At 31.7% G+C, this 20,217-nt stretch overlaps 3 protein-coding genes across 6 annotated transcripts; 1 reads left to right on the top strand and 2 right to left on the bottom strand.

Annotated features, from left to right (window-relative positions):
* Positions 1 to 2,296: 2,296 nt before the first annotated feature.
* Positions 2,297 to 4,883, top strand: LOC108468915 (ADP-ribosylation factor-like protein 8a). Its single transcript, XM_017769783.2, has 6 exons — positions 2,297 to 2,493; positions 3,417 to 3,498; positions 3,623 to 3,655; positions 3,767 to 3,888; positions 4,237 to 4,398; positions 4,474 to 4,883. Exons 1-6 carry the CDS (start codon positions 2,456 to 2,458, stop codon positions 4,589 to 4,591), a joined length of 555 nt encoding a protein of 184 aa, XP_017625272.1. The 5' UTR covers positions 2,297 to 2,455; the 3' UTR covers positions 4,592 to 4,883.
* Positions 4,884 to 5,674: 791 nt separating this feature from the next.
* LOC108468047 (telomere repeat-binding factor 2-like) lies at positions 5,675 to 8,675 on the bottom strand. Its single transcript, XM_017768899.2, has 7 exons — positions 8,524 to 8,675; positions 7,663 to 7,822; positions 7,321 to 7,532; positions 7,077 to 7,161; positions 6,712 to 6,795; positions 6,132 to 6,475; positions 5,675 to 6,034 (listed from the first exon to the last, which is right to left on the bottom strand). Coding segments are annotated over exons 2-7 (876 nt in total). The 5' UTR covers positions 7,813 to 7,822; positions 8,524 to 8,675; the 3' UTR covers positions 5,675 to 6,033.
* A 1,584-nt stretch (positions 8,676 to 10,259) lies between these two features.
* Positions 10,260 to 18,451, bottom strand: LOC108470287 (probable amino-acid acetyltransferase NAGS2, chloroplastic). 4 transcript variants are annotated; one of them, XM_053023694.1, is made up of 11 exons: positions 18,319 to 18,451; positions 17,799 to 18,151; positions 14,176 to 14,263; positions 13,778 to 13,986; positions 13,415 to 13,566; positions 12,497 to 12,920; positions 12,305 to 12,402; positions 11,775 to 11,886; positions 11,400 to 11,559; positions 10,943 to 11,015; positions 10,260 to 10,736 (listed from the first exon to the last, which is right to left on the bottom strand). In XM_053023694.1, exons 2-11 carry the CDS (start codon positions 18,045 to 18,047, stop codon positions 10,586 to 10,588), a joined length of 1,716 nt encoding a protein of 571 aa, XP_052879654.1. In that variant the 5' UTR covers positions 18,048 to 18,151; positions 18,319 to 18,451; the 3' UTR covers positions 10,260 to 10,585. The 4 variants fall into 4 exon arrangements, with proteins under 4 accessions (XP_052879654.1, XP_052879651.1, XP_017627074.1 ...); XM_053023691.1 differs by having other exon boundaries at positions 17,799 to 18,223; positions 18,319 to 18,450; XM_017771585.2 differs by having other exon boundaries at positions 17,799 to 18,401.
* Between the last annotated feature and the right edge of the window lie 1,766 nt (positions 18,452 to 20,217).

Raw genomic sequence — 20,217 nt, forward strand, 5'->3', positions numbered from 1 at the left:
TATTTTTATTGGTTGATATCGTTTTTGAGTAAACTTTAACAAAATTGATAATTAAGGATCAGTTTGACAAAAAAAGAACTTTAAAGAACCAATTTGAAAATTGGAGTATAGTTGAGAGGTCAATTTATAAATAAAAGGCAAAAGATTAGGTACTTTATTTCTAACTATCTTCCTAAACACACAAACTCACGTGCTCTAGACAGCTTTTCATTCAATTTATTTAATTGTTTGGGTGAACTAATTTCAATTTATTAATATTTAATTATCTCATAATGTCAGTTCTTAAAAGCTCAACTATATTCTTTAGTTCGATGTAGATTTAATTATTTGTTAATCATATAAGCATATATATATATATATATATATATATATATATAATATACAAAGTATTATGTGTAAATATTTATGTTTATAAGCACCATGTTTAAATATATTTATGTTATTAGAGACTGTCTTATACAAAGAGATATTTGGAATCAGTTAATTTCAGTAAGAAGGTATAATTGGTTTTATCTCAAAGAGTTGTTAGAGTGGGTTGTATCGAACTTGTAGAATCAACAAAATATGTGCTTGGGTGAGGTGGATTGACAGTGTCTCTTTGGGATTATTGCCTGGCGTATTTGAAAGAATCGAAAACTCTTCACATTTCAGGGTATTTCATGGAGTTGTGACGAAATTATCAAGGTGTTTTATAGTTGGGCAAAACAGTATGCCTCCCCTAATAAGGCAACATTGCCCAAGTCGCAAAGATCAAATTCATTTCCACCATCAGCTGGCAATTGGGTTTGTTTGAATATTGATGGCACCGTTAGGATTGATTTGGGTTTTGCTGCAATAAGGGGAATAGTGCGCAGCCATTAGGATTCATATCCATAAGGTGAAACTGTTTTAAGGGTTGTCAAAAACTACTGATCCTATTTTGAAGTTGGACGTAACTAATATTACGCCCTAACAATTTCAGCATGATCGTCATCGCCATCTCCTTAAAGAGGATTTGTTGAATACGGTTCGAGAAGTCTATTATTGGAATTCTGTGTTGATAGTAGATCTTGTGACATCACTTTCAAAAAAATCAATCTCTGCATCGCTTCCACCGTCAGAGCCAACAACCACCTCTCCAAAACCAACGACACCTCTCCAAAATAATGGTAAATTTAAATTAGCTTGACAAAATTTGAAACTCGTGTTTTAAATTTAATCGAACTTAAACAATTATGAATGAAATCATATATGCTTTTTTAAACACAATACTTAAAATTACTTACAATCCCCCCTCAACTCATAAATAAAAGGATAACTTCAGTGCATTCAAAGTTACGTTCTCTTATATTGATAATAATATTCATATCATTCGAGTTAAGAGTCAACCAACAAAATTATTATTATTATTATTATAATAGGTATATGATTTAGGACCATACTATCCAGCAAACGGTTAGTTGTCAGTTACGGTTGAGTAAGTAATAGTTTCTTGCCACCTCACTTCTTCTGTAATAACATGTATTTTATTACGTCTCTCTGGATATTCCATTAATCGCGATTGAATCACACCTTCCGATCATCTCTCCTTCATTCAACCAATCATATTTTCCCGTGAACTGCACTCGCCATTGCCGAGATTTTAATTTAATGACACTGTTTCTTCGACCGAAATTCTCTCACATTTTTCACGGAATCTTTTTCCTCCCAATTGGTCCGAATTCGAACAACTGCAAGTAAAAGATCCAAATAAGATCTTAACCGTCCATAAATGTCATCATCACACACTTTCAACGGCTGAGATTTCTATTCATAATTAATAATTACCCTTTTTTTTTAAATTATCGCCCATTGATATTTAAGTCCATCTGGTATTCCTTTTCTTTCTTTTCACTCTAGTTAAATGAATATAATGGATTAATTTTGACAAACATCCTCAAATTATTACTTTTATTTTAAATTAATCCTCCAAATTCAAAACATTTTTAATCAAGTCCTTAAACCATCAGCTTAGACATTAAAAATTTTAACGATATCATCATATACAAACTATCCATACGTATCAAATTTGAGCTAAAATTTAATACTTGAACTGACAATGAAACTGGTAGAAGAACTTGATTTATAGGATATTAACAATGAAGGACTCAATTAAAAAGTTTTGGAACTTGGACTAGTTTAAAATGTAGGTCACAAGTTGAGGACCTCTGGTGAAATTAACCGCAAGTAGTTTAAAAACATTATGTTTATCAGTTTATCTAAATTTTAATTTGAATAATGTTATTATTTCATTTTTTATGATAGTATCATATTTTATTTTATTTTTTATATTATATCCGTGTATTATATTATTTATGAAGGAGGGAATTAAAGGAAGAGAGATCTCTGGCTCCTTTTATCTCTCATTGAAAAAATTGACTAAAAAGCTTCAATTTTTTTTTCTTAGTTTTGCTTCTGTTTCTCTTTGAATTCCCAAATGGGTTTGTGGGAAGCTTTTCTCAATTGGCTTCGAAGGTATTTTTTTTTTTTTTTACATATCTTGCAATGTCACTTTTAAAAACAAAATTTCTGTTGAGTTTTTAGGAAAAATATTCCTATTGGATTGAGAATTATGGTTTATATAGAGTTGTGTTTTACATATTTAAGCTAAATTTTCATTCTTTTTATCCTTTTATCTTAGTGTTTGACATTGGAGTTTAGAATTAAAAAACCAGTGAATTTTCCAGCCTTTTGCTTGCAAAAGAATGTGTTTGATGTTAAAATCATGAACAAAATAGGGTAATAAAATCTGGGTTTTTTTTTCTGATAAGAATGTTTCGATTTTCAGTAGCATATCGATTGCAATTTTCAAATGAGTCAATGGTTTTTATTTTTGTTTTTGCATTAAGATGGTTTAGATTATGTTAATCATAGACTTATAAGTGTTATGTTAGTGAAGTTAAATGCAGTAGCTTGTGTGTTTAGTCTTTCACTGGCTTTGATCAAAGCTACAGTTAGTTCTATCCGCTCCACGATATAGTTTTCAGATTCTAGTGTAAGTTGTAAAAGGTGTTAAGTGAAGTTAAATGCAGTAGCTTGTGTGTTTAGTCTTTCACTGGCTTTGATCAAAGCTACAGCTAGTTCTATCCGCTCCACGATATAGTTTTCAGATTCTAGTGTAAGTTGTAAAAGGTGTTTTGAATGTATTCAGGTCAGGGAACGGTTTGTATATCGAGTTTTTTACTTCTTCTCCAATTATGTTTGGGGTTCTTCATGGATGTGTATGTGTTAAACTTGCTGTATTGCTGAATGTTGCTTTGTTTAATTCATTTATGTTAGTAGGTTGCCTGTTGTTGCAGTGTTTTCGAACCTTTGATTAAAGGCTTTTCCGAGTTAATCATGGTAGTTTGGTCTTCACAATACTAAGGTTCACTTTTCGTGTATTTTGTTCTTTGCAGCCTGTTTTTCAAGCAGGAAATGGAGCTATCTTTGATCGGACTTCAGAACGCGGGAAAAACCTCACTAGTAAATGTTGTTGCAGTAAGTAAATTAGAACTTGTAAATGTCGTTGCAGCATACAAAGGGTTGGTTAAGAGCGATCTAGAACATTTTCTCTCTTATCCCGTGATTTAACTTCAAGTTGGCTGGTTGTTTTTTTCCCCAGACTGGTGGATATAGCGAAGATATGATCCCTACGGTGAGTTTGTATTATTTTGAGGGCTGCGATGATATTCCGTTTCCAATACTTTTATAGTCCTTTTCTTCCTGTCATAAAAGGTAATTTAATGTCGAATGGCTTCTTTTTCAGGTCGGATTCAACATGAGGAAAGTGACAAAAGGAAATGTTACGATAAAGTTATGGGATCTCGGAGGTCAACCTAGGTTTCGTAGCATGTGGGAACGATACTGCCGTGCGGTTTCGGCAATTGTGTAAGAAGCTACTTGTTTATTTGTTCTTAATTGCTTTAACACTTTTGGGGCAATGATAGTTTCTTTGCTAACAGTCTGCCTGTCTCTGCTTCGGCTAGTCACAATTTCAATGCTAGCTCAGTAGTAGTATTAACTAAAATCGAACCGTTCTTAATTTCGGTTTAGGTCTATGTCTTTGAAAACTGTAGCTAACGTACTGAAGTTATCTGATCCTGTTATTTATATAAGTTTTGCAGTATGTTACTGGCTTTCAGTTGCATGCCATTGTACTTTCTACTTCTCGAATCGAGAAATGCCTTTCTTAGTTTTTGAGTATAATCTACTCGATTAAACCTGATTTTCTTGCAGTTACGTGGTGGATGCCGCTGATCCCGATAACTTGAGCATCTCAAGAAGTGAGCTTCATGATTTGTTGAGTAAACCCTCACTTAGTGGTATCCCTCTTCTGCTGTTAGGCAACAAAATCGACAAGCCAGAAGCTTTGTCGAAACAGGCTTTAACTGAAGATATGTAAGAGAAGACATTCACTTGATTTGCTCGATTAACTAGAAACTTCTTTGTGACATCGAATATTTTGTTATGCAGGGGACTCAAGTCAATTACAGATAGAGAAGTATGCTGCTTCATGATATCATGCAAGAACTCGACCAACATTGACTCAGTTATCGATTGGCTCGTAAAGCATTCGAAATCTAAGAGCTGAAATGAAAAAGGGGTTTCTTTGTTTAATCTCTTCTGTGATGAATCTGTGTTTTATGTATCAAGTTTCTGAAAAGGGATACGATTCGTGTTTTGAGGTTTTCGGTTTTCGGTTTTCGGTTTCTCCCTAACTTGATTTCCCGATTGTTTTAATTATTGTTTTCTCATCGTGTAATGTAACATTGGGTCATCACATTTGTGATTCAAGTAGGCTTAAATCTTTGAACAAGATTTTTCATGTATTCTTATCATTCAAGTCTAATAGTTGAATGCAATGAAACTTCGGTTCAAGTCAATGTTTGAGTATTGATGATTAAATGATGATATGTATGTATGCATGTATGCATGCATGCATGTATTCCTTCAATTGAAATTGGAGATATGGTTTTTAGCCCTTGAAATGATGATGATGATCATCACAGTAATCATCAATCGATGCCCATTGTGAGGTACAAGTGGAGCCATCTTAGAGGGTTTGCAAATGTAAACTCTAAAGCCATTTCTATGATGCTTTTGACTAATCAATATCAAAATTTTGCGATGGCTTGGATAGTGGGTACAAAAAAGTTAAAATATGCTATTAAGTATTTGATAAAATTGAGATTTAATTTATGTATTTAGAAAATTAAAAATTCAATTTTTCTATTTTTTATTTAAAAACTTTCATTATGCTGTGACGTGACAAATAAACATATAAATTGACAAGTTTTAATAGAAACTACTAACAAACTAAAATTTTTAAATTGAAAAAAAGTAAAAAGATTGAATTTTTAACTTTAAATCTCAAATTCTATACAAGTACTAGGACCAACAGCATATTTTAACCCAAAAAAAACAACCCCTTGTGTAGTGCTCATTGCAGCGTTCATCAAAAAGGTGTTCTAAAGATGACATGATGACCAAAAGGCTTTGGCCAATGTTTGTTGGGAGATTGGGACCCTCCATGATGGTAATAAAAAATGTTCAAAATTTTCATGTATTTGTGTGTGCGCACATGCATGCATGCATGCTATACCCCAAAGGGAGAGAGAAGGTTCATTAAGGGGCCAATAGCCAACAATAACACTACATTGCTTGAACACCAACATGCAAAACTGTAGTTTAATTTATTCAGATGGACTTTCAGAAAAAGAACAGATCATAATCTCAATTATGCCATCACAATGCCATCTCTTTTTCTTTTGCTATATCTATATACCCTCTTTACTTAAAGATAAAAGCTATAGAAACACCAAAAAAAACCCTCTAAGCTTCTCAACGAATGTTCATCGTCCAAAAAGAAGCACGACTTCATGGATTAATCTCACATTTTTATCCTTTACAAGCCTAATATATTTACAGTTTTATAGACATGATGATAGTTTGATATACCAAGCCAGCATGATGTCGAGTGTGATGCGTGGTTTCAGCAGCGAACTAAAGACCAAATGGTGTCTCCTTATACCATCTGCACAAGTTTACAGCCAAAATCAAGAAGATAAACAGCAAAAAGAAACCCTGTGTTTCGAGATGTATGAACATTATATATAAGAACAAGGATTTACCAGGTAACGAGCATCCTAGACTTCAAAGCTTTAGCTGCTGCTTTAGCAAAAATTTTTGCTGCTTCAGCTTCAGCTTCCGCGGCATCTGCTTCTCTTGCTGCCTTTTCGGCCTCTGCAATTGCGAATTCTGCCTCTGCAACAGCTCGTGCAGCAGCTGCAGCGGCCTCTTCGGCAGTCATGGTCTTCATTTTGGACAACTCAACATCAACTTGGGTTTTAGTAAGAATGTTGATGGCTTTCTTCTCCGATTTCGAAGAATCCTTCTGCCTTCCTTCCAAAGCAAGCAGAGGAGATCTTGTTTCGGAAATAGTTGAATGTGGTGCAATCCTATACTTATGCTTTACCTATCAACATATACATCATAAAATGAACCAATCCTGTCTTATGAACATTCAAGTTAATCTTCTTTGCAAACACGCCAATAACTTCCACAAGTACATCAGAAAAACCAATATCAAATGCAAAGAACTTTTGACATTTCTGGCATTCATGCTACATCATTGGCTAAAATAATTTATATACATAATGAAGAATAATATTCTAAGATAGTGTTACACGAATAATCAAACAGTAGAATTACCTTTGTCAATGTCCCATTTGCTACCAACAGCTTTAGTTTCGTAGCCAAAAGCTTCTTGAGGTTCAGCGGTGCAGCATATTTCTCCTATAATGTGAAAAAACAAACTCAAATTAGCTTCAATGTTTCAGGAAGTCATTTGCGATAGTTTCAGAGATGAGATTTGGATTTTAATGCTCGAAAATAGAATGGACAAGAAATAAGAAGAAACAGAAACCCTAAGTTCCACACTTACTCGGAACGAGACAGAAGGAAAGTTGTTGTCATATATAGCCATTGAAAGAAGCAAAGGCCTTCAGTGGTTTAATCAAATGGGTTATCTTTTCTTAAAGTAATTAGAATGTGAGCAACCCAAGAAAGAAAAGTACCTCTATGTATAAAGCAATCGAAGCTCTATCGGAACCACCTGGCTCTCTCAAACTAGTGATAGCCTCCAATAAAATATTCTCCAACCTACAAGCATCGAAAGGATATCATTTAAGCAGCATTCATTATGCCCATACAATCAGAATAGTGAGGCTCTCAACACAAAATTGTTTGACCGAGAAGGACCGATCTAAAGCCCTAATCTAAGGCACTTGGTTTAAGGTATAAGAAAATACATAAAAATACCTTGAAACCGGTTTTTTGGGACCAGTTACCCTTGGTGTTCCACTAGAAATGGCAAGGGGCTTAGGATCAACGACTTCTTCAGTCGGAGGTACAGTGATTAGTGCCATGGGGTTATCATCGTGTTTAGCGGCTAACTGATTTCTTTTAAGAGCAAGCTTAGCCTTTTGTCTCGATCCCCATATGGCCGTGGCATTTATATTTCTCCATTTATCCTGGTCATATTAACTATCACATTAATTCACCTCTATGCATGACATAACATTGGCAACCAAAATATGCATAACATTAAAACTTTTATTGTGATGATGATTGGTGAGTCCTCCTCGAGGCTCAACTACAAACCTTGAGATCCACATTCGAGCGAGACCGCAGGACCGAACTAAACTCGGGATCCGAAAGTATATTGCGCCATTTTCCAGTTCCATGCTTGAGAACTCCTGCCTTGAGGGCAGCTTCTTCTTCTGCTGTCCATTTCTGCTTAGGGGCACCCATCAACAAATTCCTGAAATCCCATCAATACATGAAAATATCAACAATTGGAATTCGAAAAAGATCGAACACTAATACTAATCGATCATATATGCTTTCATGCCTATTCATCAAGTTTGACATTCCTAGACTTTTCTTTTTTTTTTTTTTGCTGACATGTTCTAAAAAAATTCATCTGAAGCTCCAATTCTCAACCATTCTGATATCTAAATGATGCAAATTTCAGAACTTTACCAATATATATATTTAATGCAATCAAGTTTCAAAATTCTAGTAAAAAAATTTACAAATTCAAAACCAGCTTTAAGCACAAAAAGTTTCAAGTTCCAAATTCTCTTTTAACTCAAATTATACATGAATTTAAACTCAAACCCATCACAGCAGATAATCAGAGGTAGTAAATATACAAGTATAATCATAAATCTTTAATGCCCCATCAAACTACGCAATCAAAATTATATATTTCTGAAATATTTGAAAAACTAAAATTCCAATAAAACAACGTTAACAATAACGGCAAAAAAAATAAATCAGATTGATGCATTTTCATCCAAAGGTTAGAATTTAATGAAATTCATCAAAGGATCGATTTTATCTATAAAAATCAAACCCAAAAAAAAAAAAAAAGAACAGAACTTTTACATTAAGCACTGAATTTTAACATATTTAGAGGGGATAATTTTGGAGAATTTTTGATGATTAAAAATGGAGTACCTGATCGGAGAAACGCGGGAAGGGAAGAAGAGATCACGCGCGGAGCATCGGAAATTTTTGTTTTAACGAAAAAAAAATTATTTCTTACAAAACAAAAGGAGTAACAAAAATAAAATAAAAAACATGTAAGGAGAGATTGGTTTTATTTTATGTCCGTAAAAATATTTTAATTTAAATAGAAATTTTTCTTTTTTTACTTTACTTTATTATTTTATGAGTTATTTAATTTTGCTTATTTGGCTTTCTGAAATCTACTGTGTAGCTGCTACTCTTTTATTTTAGTTTTGACTTTAGCTTACGTGCTTTTCTATAGTGTTTTTACTTTTTTCTTTAATTATTTTATTTAAAGTATATATTAATTTTAAAAGGGTAATATAATTTTTCCCCAATTTAGTAAATAAATTCATTTTGGTCCCTGAATTTAAATTCTGTACAGATTTGATTATGTAACCAATGTTAGTAGAACAAGATTAGATTAATTGGTCAAATTGATTAGACTAAGAATTAATCGATATAAGATATTGAATAATTGAATCAGAAATTGCTTGAAATAAGTAAAGATAAAAATTGGGATAAAAATTAATAGTTAAACATGTTTAATCAATCAAATCGTTGAATTGGAAACAAGTGATATGATCGATTTAACTATCAATTCAATTATTAAAATACTAGATGTGATTCTCTAAGACTATATCACGTCATCGCTAGAAATAAACTTTGTTATTCAAACAACATATCATCAAACTTTTATATTTTTAAGTTCAAGACTAAAATAAACTTCGTTGTTTAGTTCAAGTGCTAAAGTGAACCACAAAAAAATTTAAGTACCAGAGTAAACTTAATTACTTGTTCATGAGCTAAAATATATTACCTCATTTTAAAAGTTAATAATCTATTTTATATTAAATTTTGATATGTACATTTTGTTATATAAAATCTCCAGTATAATTATTACCATTAAAATTTTTAAATTTTATAAAAATTATATTTAAAAATATTTTATTAATTTATTAATTATTTATATTTTTAAAATATTTATCAATAATAAATTTTAATTAGGAAGGAATTAGAAAATTATTTATTTTAACTTTTGACCTCTTCATTATAAGTTATGATTATAACTCTTAACTCATAAATAAGAAGATAATGCTCATACCCATATCAATCTAAGACTCAATCGACTTTCATATTTTAATTATTTTTTATTGTGTTCATGTCATATCTAAATTTTTTATTTCATTAAAATGATTTAATACATTGACTATTGAGCTACACTTATTTTTCATTTTTAAAATCTGTTTAGAAGATTCTGTTTTGTATATGTTCGTACTCATAATGTGATAAAAGAAGAAAAAGTTGTAAGAAACCTAGTAACAAACATATTTTTAAGAAAAAAATTATTCTGAGTTTTCTTTTAAAACCATAAATATGTAAAGTTAAAAAATATTTAAAAATAGAAACATATATACATTTATTTTATAAAGTCAAGCTACCATTTTACAGTCCATTAAAAGGAAAAATTGTGAAATAATAAATATAATGATAATTACAAGCAATTTAAACAATTACAATTAAAATCAAAGGTGTTCACTGTCCTAAGTGTAATTTGAATTTAAGTCGCACTAATCGAATTTATTGTTCGGATTTTCTCTGTTATTGTAATTCACCGAAAAAAATATTTCTAAAACTAAAATAAATTTTATACAAAACCCAAAGCAGAATAAATCTCAAAAATCTTATAGCTATTAAACCAAGATCTCATTAGCTTATGAAAATTAATTCAATAATAATAATAACAAATTAGAACACTCCTAAAGAAAATTTATTTACCATATTTTGAAGCACTACTACATAATTACAATTCGCCTAAAAAATTATGTCAACTACTACTATTTTTGTGGTAATAATAAAATTACAGTTCGTAACAAAAACCAGATGCATAGAAAATCAAATCCAATCCCTGCTAAACATTTAACTTGGAAGTAAATGGTTTCTCTAAGCCAAATCGGACCAATGAGGTAGCATCGTCTTCTCCGTAGCTCCGGTCCATCGGCTGTAAGCTTTACTTAAATGCTTTATCAGCTGTTATTCCACTTCGATCTGGTATGAGTTTCTTCATGTAATACTTGGATTTACGGGATAGGTTTATCTTTTTCCTCCTTTCTTCCGGTATCATGTTGATCGTACATTCAGTAAAGCCGCGCCTAACAAACCTGTAAAACCGGAAGCAAGTATTGGCATGGTTTTATTTGTAGTAACCTGGGTGTAAATAATGGCTGATATACTAAATGAACATTGCACTGTAACTGAAACTCTCTCTCCACGATGCTAGGATGACTAAAAAGTTCGAATTTATCATTAGATGGTGCATGAAAATAATCAAATGTGCTCGAAAATTTATGAATAAGAAAATACAAACCAGTCAGCAGTGCGAGTTGTCAACAAGAAAAGCATATCCAATCCGAGAGAGGATGCCTTCTTCTCGACGTAATCTGCAAATATATTATTGATATTAAAAAGTAAGTATTATCATTAGGAATCATATGGTTTGTAGACCAAAACAAATATCCCGTAGTAGTATCACAACGCAGGGATGATCATAAAAACAAAAGCCAGTCAGATCAAATCGAGCATCATTCTATGGTTAGGCCATGGGAACTGGACTTATCAGAAAATGCTTTATATGCAGTCTAGCACAGCTAAAAGACGTGTGCCTTTCTTAATTATTCTTCTGAAATGGGAAAAGATGCTTCCATCAAATATGAAATCACAAGTTCGAGCATTGCATCTCTTTCAACTACACCAGAATAAGTAGCAGAGTATGACCGTGTCAAACATAGCGCAAACAGTGAAGTTATAGATGTTCAACAACGTACCGAGCAATTTATCTCCTTGTCCTTGTCCTCGACAGTCAGGAGAAACTGCAATACAAGCAACTTCTCCACACTTTTCCTTGAAGAATGGAAAAAGAGCAGCACAAGCAATGATTTGACCTTCCCTTTCCATAACAACAAATGAATCTAGGGCCTTAAGTAGCTGTGCGAATAAAAAGGAGACAAGAATTTAATTTTCAGATTCTAGCTGGCTCTGACTCAAAAGAATGAAACCATTTTTCACCTTCCATTTTGTTTTTCTTTTGGTGAGATTTGAAACAAAAGCTAATTTTACAACAGGCACAGGCACCTCATTGAAAAAGTATACACATAAAAGAGATCGAGATTGATCAAACAAAAGTCTAAAATAGTATAGACCTCTTCATCACTCCTGCGAACCAATGTGCCAGACTCTTCTAAAGGTTGTATGATTTGCCTGATTCCAGCAAGATCAGTCACCATAGCCATCCTAGCCCCTTCATATAGATCACTAAATAACAAGTAAAACTGAAGTCAGGGAATTGAATACAAAATAGCTTAATGACTTGCTAAATCTTGCAGTGGTATTTCATAAAAACTAATAAATATCGGCCAGATTGAGTTAATCTGAGATCCCTCATCCTATTAAGACCATGAAAGTTGGAAAAGAATTTGTGGTAATAATATAAGGTCCTCTAAAGTATCACCCAAATTCACCTATAAGCACTTGTACTTGGTAGCATATAACATATATTTTAGATTTAAAACTCCACCTGAGTGGCAGAGCCCATTGAAACATCGGAATAGGTTACTAGTCATGGAAAGACTGAGAATGCGTAGGGAATTAACCATGTTTTGTACTTCATGCCTATCAGCAAATATCCATTTTCCCATAATTCTAAGCTAAGTTCACTGTAAATATTAGATACCTAGCCACCATTGTCCCCATTCCATCTCTTTTGAACAATTCCAATAATAAGACCCCACCAATAGTGCCATCTAACAAATGAACTCTTTGTACGCCACCCTGACAATCAAGCAGAAAATACAATTGGCTTATTGTTTTCGCTTGGGAAAGCATCTAAATATGCTAAGCTGGAAGACAAGCTATTAGAACTTACCCTGCAGACAAAGGCTGCGGCAGCCAACTCTGAAAGGTAACCATTATCTCGACTTAGCCGCTCCTGACCTCCGATGGCAAAGCCCTGTTCTCCAGACCATAGTCCATTCCCATTATCAAAACCAACACCATTCTGAAAGGTTGGATTACGTATACTATTAAGAGCCTTCCCATTTTGCAAAGAGTGAACAACTGAACTAGTATCATCATGTCCAATGCAAGTGAGATCTTCTTCACCAACAGCTTTAACATATTTAGCAGCTATCTCACTCTGTTTGACCCGTTGACGGATCAACATATCTGCTTCTTGAAGAGGCAAGAAACTAATAAGGCGTCCATTCTCATCCAAAATAGGGCCATCTATAATGCAAATAAGTTTATCTGCTCCAAGAGCTAATGCACAAGCCGTGGCAACTTCATATGTGCTGAAATTTAGGAAAACATAAAGCATTACCAATCAGGTTCTAAATCATTGGCAAGTAAAAATAAAACTTCTAGGCTGGTCCAAGATACACCATAAAGCAAACAAACTAGCTTTTAAGATCAAAAAATGCTAACACGAAGTAATAAAGGTTTATTCAACACCTAAAGAGATTGCAACTTCGGGAGTTGGGTTCCCCCTCCCCTCACTAAATCCTTTTGATTGACATCTTCATAATCCTACAAAAACACAAACTAGGGCACCAAACTTATAATCCCTCTGTATCTGAGAAAAAACTACTTAGGACTTACAGAAAGAAATAGTAAAATGTAAAAGCTTGCTTTTTGGAATGCTGATGACTGCTACTACTAAACTATTTGAATTGCAGAATATGTTAAAATGGCTGGTTTAGGGTGACAACTCTAGGAATTTTTACTTCACAGGAAAATAGATCAGTGCAAGCTGCAACCAAATATCATTAAAAGTTACACAGCATACTTGCAATTCAAAACTTCACCAGAGCTCGAATACCCCAGGTTGCTTAATATTACTATACATCCACCATCAAGCCTCTCACGCAATCGAGCAACATCTACTTTCTTTACTTCACCAGTTGCTCCATAATCAACACCTTCAACAACTCCCCTTCTCTGCAAAAGTGTTTTAAAAGAGGCAATATCATAACATGTTTAATAGCAGAGCCAACACCAAAAACATGCTTCTGCAGGCTACCCATCACTATATGTATCCCCACTCAATCAATTTGCAAGGGCTTAGCCATCGTCTCAATCGGAATAACATCGATGCACATAAATCCACAACCCAAATCAAACATTATTTTCAAAACAGAAACATTCTAACCTTAGCTGCAAGGAAGTTACCGCTAGCAACACTGACACCAACTTCATGCCAACGGCTACTATCACCATGCCGACGAACATTACATATAGAAGGTCCAGGAGAAAGTTTTGCTTCTATCATTAAACGGATCCCTCCTGCCGCTTCCGTAGCAGCAGCAAGAGATTCCGAGTCCGTTATTCTATATCTACCATAATACTTTGGTTCATGCCCTGCATGATTTTCAAGGCTCATTTAAGTATCACTACTCTATTTATAGTAAAAGAGAGACAAACACTGAATTATCAACTAAAACATGAGATAAAATTAAACTCAAGTAATAAACTAACTGCTACAATTATCATGAGAACAAAGTGAAATAAGAGGAACATGAAACAATGCCGTTTTCTTGTGTAGCTCACCTCTCTCAGCCAAAAGCTTGTCGATTTGAACGTGAGTTCCCGGAACAATAACAAATTTGATCCCAAGGTGATGCAAAAACGCAATATCCTGCAAATTTATATAAAAAGAAAAAGAAAAAAAGTTAAAGCCTTGATCATAAAAAACCTAAAAGCTTTTACGAATTTATTAATTTTGCCTTTAAAATGGTGTCTAAAAAGGGGGAAGCAACGATTTCGCCGGAAATTATAACAACGAAAGTGCCGCCACGGTGAGCCCAGAGGTAAGGCCAAGCCTCACGGAACCACCGCACGAACTGCTTATCGTCGACGGAGCTGTAAGTTTCGTCCACGCCATCATCGTTTTCAATAATCACATTGCGCTTAACCGAATCACCTCTCTTGGACCCGGGTTCCGGTTTAAGGTAATGAGACCGGAACTTCGATTCCGATCTGAGCCTTACGATGTCGGTTTGGAAGGCGTGGCGGGATGAAAAAGGTTTGGTTCGACCGGGAAGAAAGCGAGGAAGGCGAGCCGTTGAACATGAGGCGGCCATTGTGGGTGGCGGCCCTCAATAGCTTGTTTTAACGTAGCAGTGAACCTCTTTTTTTTTTTTTTAACTTAAAAGCAAAATATGAAAAAATAAGGAAAAATATCGATAATAGTATTTATGACACGTGGATTGTGGGGCCTGGGGATGAATTTTGGAGTTATTAAATTATTCAATACGAAAAAGCGTGGAGAAAGAATTCGACTTTACCTTTTGATCTTTACATTTTAGGTTAAAATATGCGGTTAGTCTCTATACTTCAACAAAATTTTAGATTTAGTCCTTTTAGTTAAAAAATTAAATATTTAACTTTTTTATTTATTTAAAAGAATGCATAATCCCTTATTAGCTATTCAGCTTTCTTTTAAAAATTTATTTTGGTTATTTATTTAATTTTCATCTCTTTTAGCTCTTAATTTTATATTGTTTGTGAAATCACCCAAAAATTTTGATATTTATTAATTTTGTTAACGTGACATACGATGAATGCCACATCAACAATTAATTAATATTTTAAGATTCAAAAAATTTAAAAAGTATGAAAATTATAAGAAAATTTAATATGTTTAATTTTTTTAGAAATATTAATTAATTGTTAATGTGGCATACATGTGAATTGTCATGTGTATGTCATGTCAATAAATTTTTGATTTGACAAACAATACAAATTTAATAGTTAAGAGAGGCAAAATTTAAATTAAAGGTTAAAATGATTTTTTGTAAAGTTAGAGGTCAAATAAAATCATTACACCTTAAATGAATAAATTTTTAATTATTTATTAATTAAATTAATGTCTAATACTAGCTTGATCAATTACTTAAAGCTTTAAAAGATCAAAATTAATTTTCTTCTTTATTTATATGATTAAAATATACCATAATTCTCGATACTTTTCAAAACATTGAAATTTGGCCCATATATTTTTATTTTCAAAATTTAGTTATTTTACTTTTTAAATTTTAAAATTTAGGTTTAACTATTAATACTATTTTTGTTAAATTTTCTGTGTAATATTTTGAAATTAAAAAAACTCACTTGATAACCATGTAACTAAAAAAGACATTGCAATTAACTTGAATTTAACAAAAAAAAAGTTAATACTTAAACTTGAAATTTGAAATTTAGACAGTAAAAACTAAATTCTTAAAAATAAAAATATGAGGTAAATTCTCAAAAGTACAGTGACTTAGGATAGATTTTAACCTATTTATATATATTAAATTTTTTCTATAATTTTTTAATATTATTATAAATTTTTATATAATATTTAAAATTATTCATAACTCCTCCTTAATCTCTTAAATAAAAAATAACGAATTTTAATATATTTAAATCCATCTTATTTTATACTAACAATAATATCAATACCAATCAAACTAAAATTTAATCAATATTTTCGATAATTTTAATATTAATAACTTTTCACACTTTCATACGAAACCTTTGTGATGTTTGAAGGGACATGTAATATTATTATAATTCAAGTGAGCCCCCCATATCAACTCGTGACATATTCCCATCTCGTCCGTAAGCCGACAATCTGACTACGGTCGAAAACCATTTCATTGTTGCTTACGTGGAAAGTATTTCAAAGGACAACAGAAAAAAAACGAGGTATAACTAAAATAAAATAATTAATTTCAGTTGACGTCCTTAAATTCGATAAAATTTTAAAACTGAATAAATTGATCTCTTTAAATAAAATTAATTTCAAAAGTAAGCAATTAAAGAGAATTAATTATAACGTTAATATTTTCATCAATTGCATATGATCTTAATTGGTATAATAATAAATTTAGCTTTTAAAGTTTACACATTTTGTCAATTTGATCCTAATTTAACAAAGTTAGGACTCACAACATTTGTGTAAATATTGAGTCTGAATTTGTTGAATTTTTTAGAATTAAAACCAAAATGACAAAATATGTAAACATCAAAGGCTAAATTAGTTACTATACCAATAAAAATTATGTACAATTAATGAAAGAAATTAACATTGTGATTAATTATACTTAGTTGCTCACTTTTAAAATTGATAAGAATTAAATTGCTCAAATTTTTTTGAGAGAGATCAATTTGTTCAATTTCGAAATTGAGAAGAACTGAATAGATCTTTTTACCTTCAGTATCATATCAATCAAGCCCTTAAATGCTAGTTTAGATATAATGTAGAACACATTTAAAGCACATGAATTTTCTCAGAAAAAAATACGTGGATTAAATTTTAAACATGTGTATACTTACTAACAAAACTAAGGTGAAGTAATGAATTTTGTTTAAGATGTGAAGATAAACTTATAAAAACTTTGGTTGAAAAACCTAGAATTTTTTTTTTTTATTAAAGGCGCTTGAAGTGAATTTATAAATCATTGAAAGGGAACAAAGATACAATATTTGGCTAAAAAAAACATAAATTTGAATGTTTTAATTTTGGAAAGTGATTAAAAAGTAATTTTCTCATTAAATCTAAGCTAACATTTAACACTCGAACACTAAATTAAAAAAAAGGACCTAATTGATATTTTGATATTTAATTAGAACAATTTCAAATTTTAGAACCAATTTACAATGTAGACTATAGTTTGAGAATGTTAATTGGAATTAACCCAAAATGAAATAAAATCATTATCCACCACAAGTTTGTGATTAGATTTGCCAATAGCGAGTTCTCTCTCATATGTTACCAAATTTAAATTAACATATTTAAAAATGAATATCTTATTTATTTTTAATATTTTAAGGATGCAGAATATTGTTTTAACTTAAACAACCAAAAATATACTGAAAATACTAAATAAATCATCCTACGTAGATAAAAAGTAAGTTAGTCTTTCTTTTAAAAATATTATCTATTTTGACAGTTAAAAATTAATTATTATATACCAATATGAGATATACAAAATATATCAAGTATCACTGTTTAGTTATTTCATCAATCACATCAAATTTTAATAATAGAAATAAATAAAATTATTAATAGAAAATATTAATTTACTCATTTATTAGATTAATTTTTTTTTAATAAAATAGCAGAATACTACTAACCAAGATATATTTACCCAAAATATTTTAGAAAAGGAAAGAAATTGAGATACCTTGAGAATGGCATCCAAGTAAGAACTAGCGACAATTTCAGCTGACAAGAGCAACACAAATGTGCTCCCTCGGTGCAAATAAACATACGACTGAGCCTCCCTCAACGCCGCCACGAACCGCCGGTCTTCCTCGGCCACATCATAAACCTTCTCCAAGCTGCAGCAGCAGCAGCAGACATTGATGGTTTTCGCTTCACCATTAACAACCGATCTCGATAACATCCCTTGAAAACCTTGGTTAAAGAACATACTCCTTTTGAACCTTACGAAACCCTTAAAACCCTGTTTATTACAACATGAACTGCAAACTCCTTGTCGGGAATTCCATGGTTGATGATGAGGGTTTGATTTAGCTGCTGTCGCCATCGTTGAACCAGGAAAAAAAAAACAGAAAACGCGGCTAAACGGTGTGAAGAGGTGGGTGGCTGGATAGTGAAAGAGAAGGCTTTGAACCAAAATAAAAAAAAAAAAAAATTTATAAAAGAGAGACAAAAATAAAAACAAAAACAAGCAAACTGACCTGGGAATCTAAGCCCACACTTGTTCTGAGTTCATGTAATAATAATACATGGTGGCCCCCATGGCCATGGATGCCGTTTATTTTCTTTATTTATTTTCGTCCATGACTTAAACTTTTAGCCTCATTATTTTGGGAATTTTTTAGACTTTATTTTTTAGAATTATTAAAGTTGATGGATGCAAAGGCCAATCTGTGGTAGAAAATTATTATTTAGGTTTTAAATTTTTAAAATTTTAAATTAATAAAAATAAAATTATAAAAATTAATTTAATTTTTAAAATTATAAAGAAATAAATTATAAAAAATAAAATTTTAATATATCCCTAAAAAAACTTTTCAGGCTTCGCTTGAATGAATTTTTTAATTTGTTTACTATTTTTTGATAACAAAATAATTGAGTATAATATTCTCATCATTAAAAGAATATTCTCATCATAGTAGAATTACTATGTTTATAAAAAATATATTTATTAAAAATTAAATAAAATTTTAATTGAAATGATAACATTAAACTTTTATAATATAATAGATTTCATTCTTATTTTATATTTATTATTTATTTATTTTATATAAAATAACAAAAATTTATAATATAATTTATTTTATAAAACATAATCAAAATTAAATTAATGCTCAATCAATAGTTTAATATATAATATAAATTCAATTACAACTAAAATTGTTCACGGGGTTCTCGTCCGAAAAGTGGAAGGATTTGGACAAAAATATAGGCTCGAAAAATGGACTTAAACAAAAAATAAAGTTCCTATAGAAAACGAGTTCGGCCTCATGTAAGGTCTTTTTGCCTGGCCCTAATCTGATTTTGCCAAAAAAAAAAAACTTTTGTTTTCTTATTGCTTTCTCACTGTTTTGTTATCATTTCAGTATTATGTTGCTACTATTTTGTTATTATTATTTGGATATTGTATAATTCTTTTTTATTGTTAATTTTGCTACTATTTTAGAGGTATTTGCTTGTTAAGTTGCACCTATATTAGTGTTATTTAAGTATATATATATTTTAAATTTATTGAGAAATATTTATTTTAATGTTTTAGTATTTTGATGTATTATATTTTAATATATGTATAAATCCTTCATCTTTAGCATTTTCGCAATCAAGACAAAGGAAATTTTTAGAAACATTGATTTTATTTTAAAATTATATTTTCTTCTTTTACTTGAGTTATGGTGAATATGAGGGATTTAGGGTTCAAAGACATCCTTTTAAAGAAGAAGTTCCCTTCTCGCCTCTTAGACAATTCGTGTGACTAAAGGAAATCAACGGCCCAAATATGAACAAACGAAAATGGTTCAATTTTCAACGACTAGATACGCATACATGAGAATTACTCGCAAACGTGCCCAGTAAGTTGCATTTAATGTTGATATGATGGACTTAAGGAGTGCCACTTTATGACACCTCTTAAGCCCATTTTAGGGGGGAGTAGATTGTTATATGTTAATAGGTTGAGACCCGAACCCTAAAAAAGATCCTAGTCTCCAATCCATGACCTGATCACGAGAGGACAATAAGGCGAACTAGATCGTAAAGCAAGGCAACCCAGCTCGTCGGAACCTTGCGCTAATTTATAGTGCAAAATCGTAGGTACAACTCCCAAGATAAGGTTACGGACCTAGCTCGTGAGGACTTAGGGAAGGTCACAATCTCACCTCATATGTACCCAAGGAACTCGTAGGAAGTGTCACGTGCTCCACAGGCCACCCAAGCACGCATCCAATAGGTACAGAGCTCGCTTTGAACGCCAGTCTCAGAACAGAAAGGACTGCGTGCTCTGTAGACACATGCCCAACAAACCTAGAGCTCGCAAAGAATGTCAATAATGGAGGCAGCAAAGTTAAGACAAAATAATAAGGTCCTATCATGAGTTGTAATGG

This window comes from Gossypium arboreum, chromosome 2, assembly GCF_025698485.1.
Source record: "Gossypium arboreum isolate Shixiya-1 chromosome 2, ASM2569848v2, whole genome shotgun sequence".
Lineage (NCBI taxonomy): Eukaryota > Viridiplantae > Streptophyta > Magnoliopsida > Malvales > Malvaceae > Gossypium > Gossypium arboreum.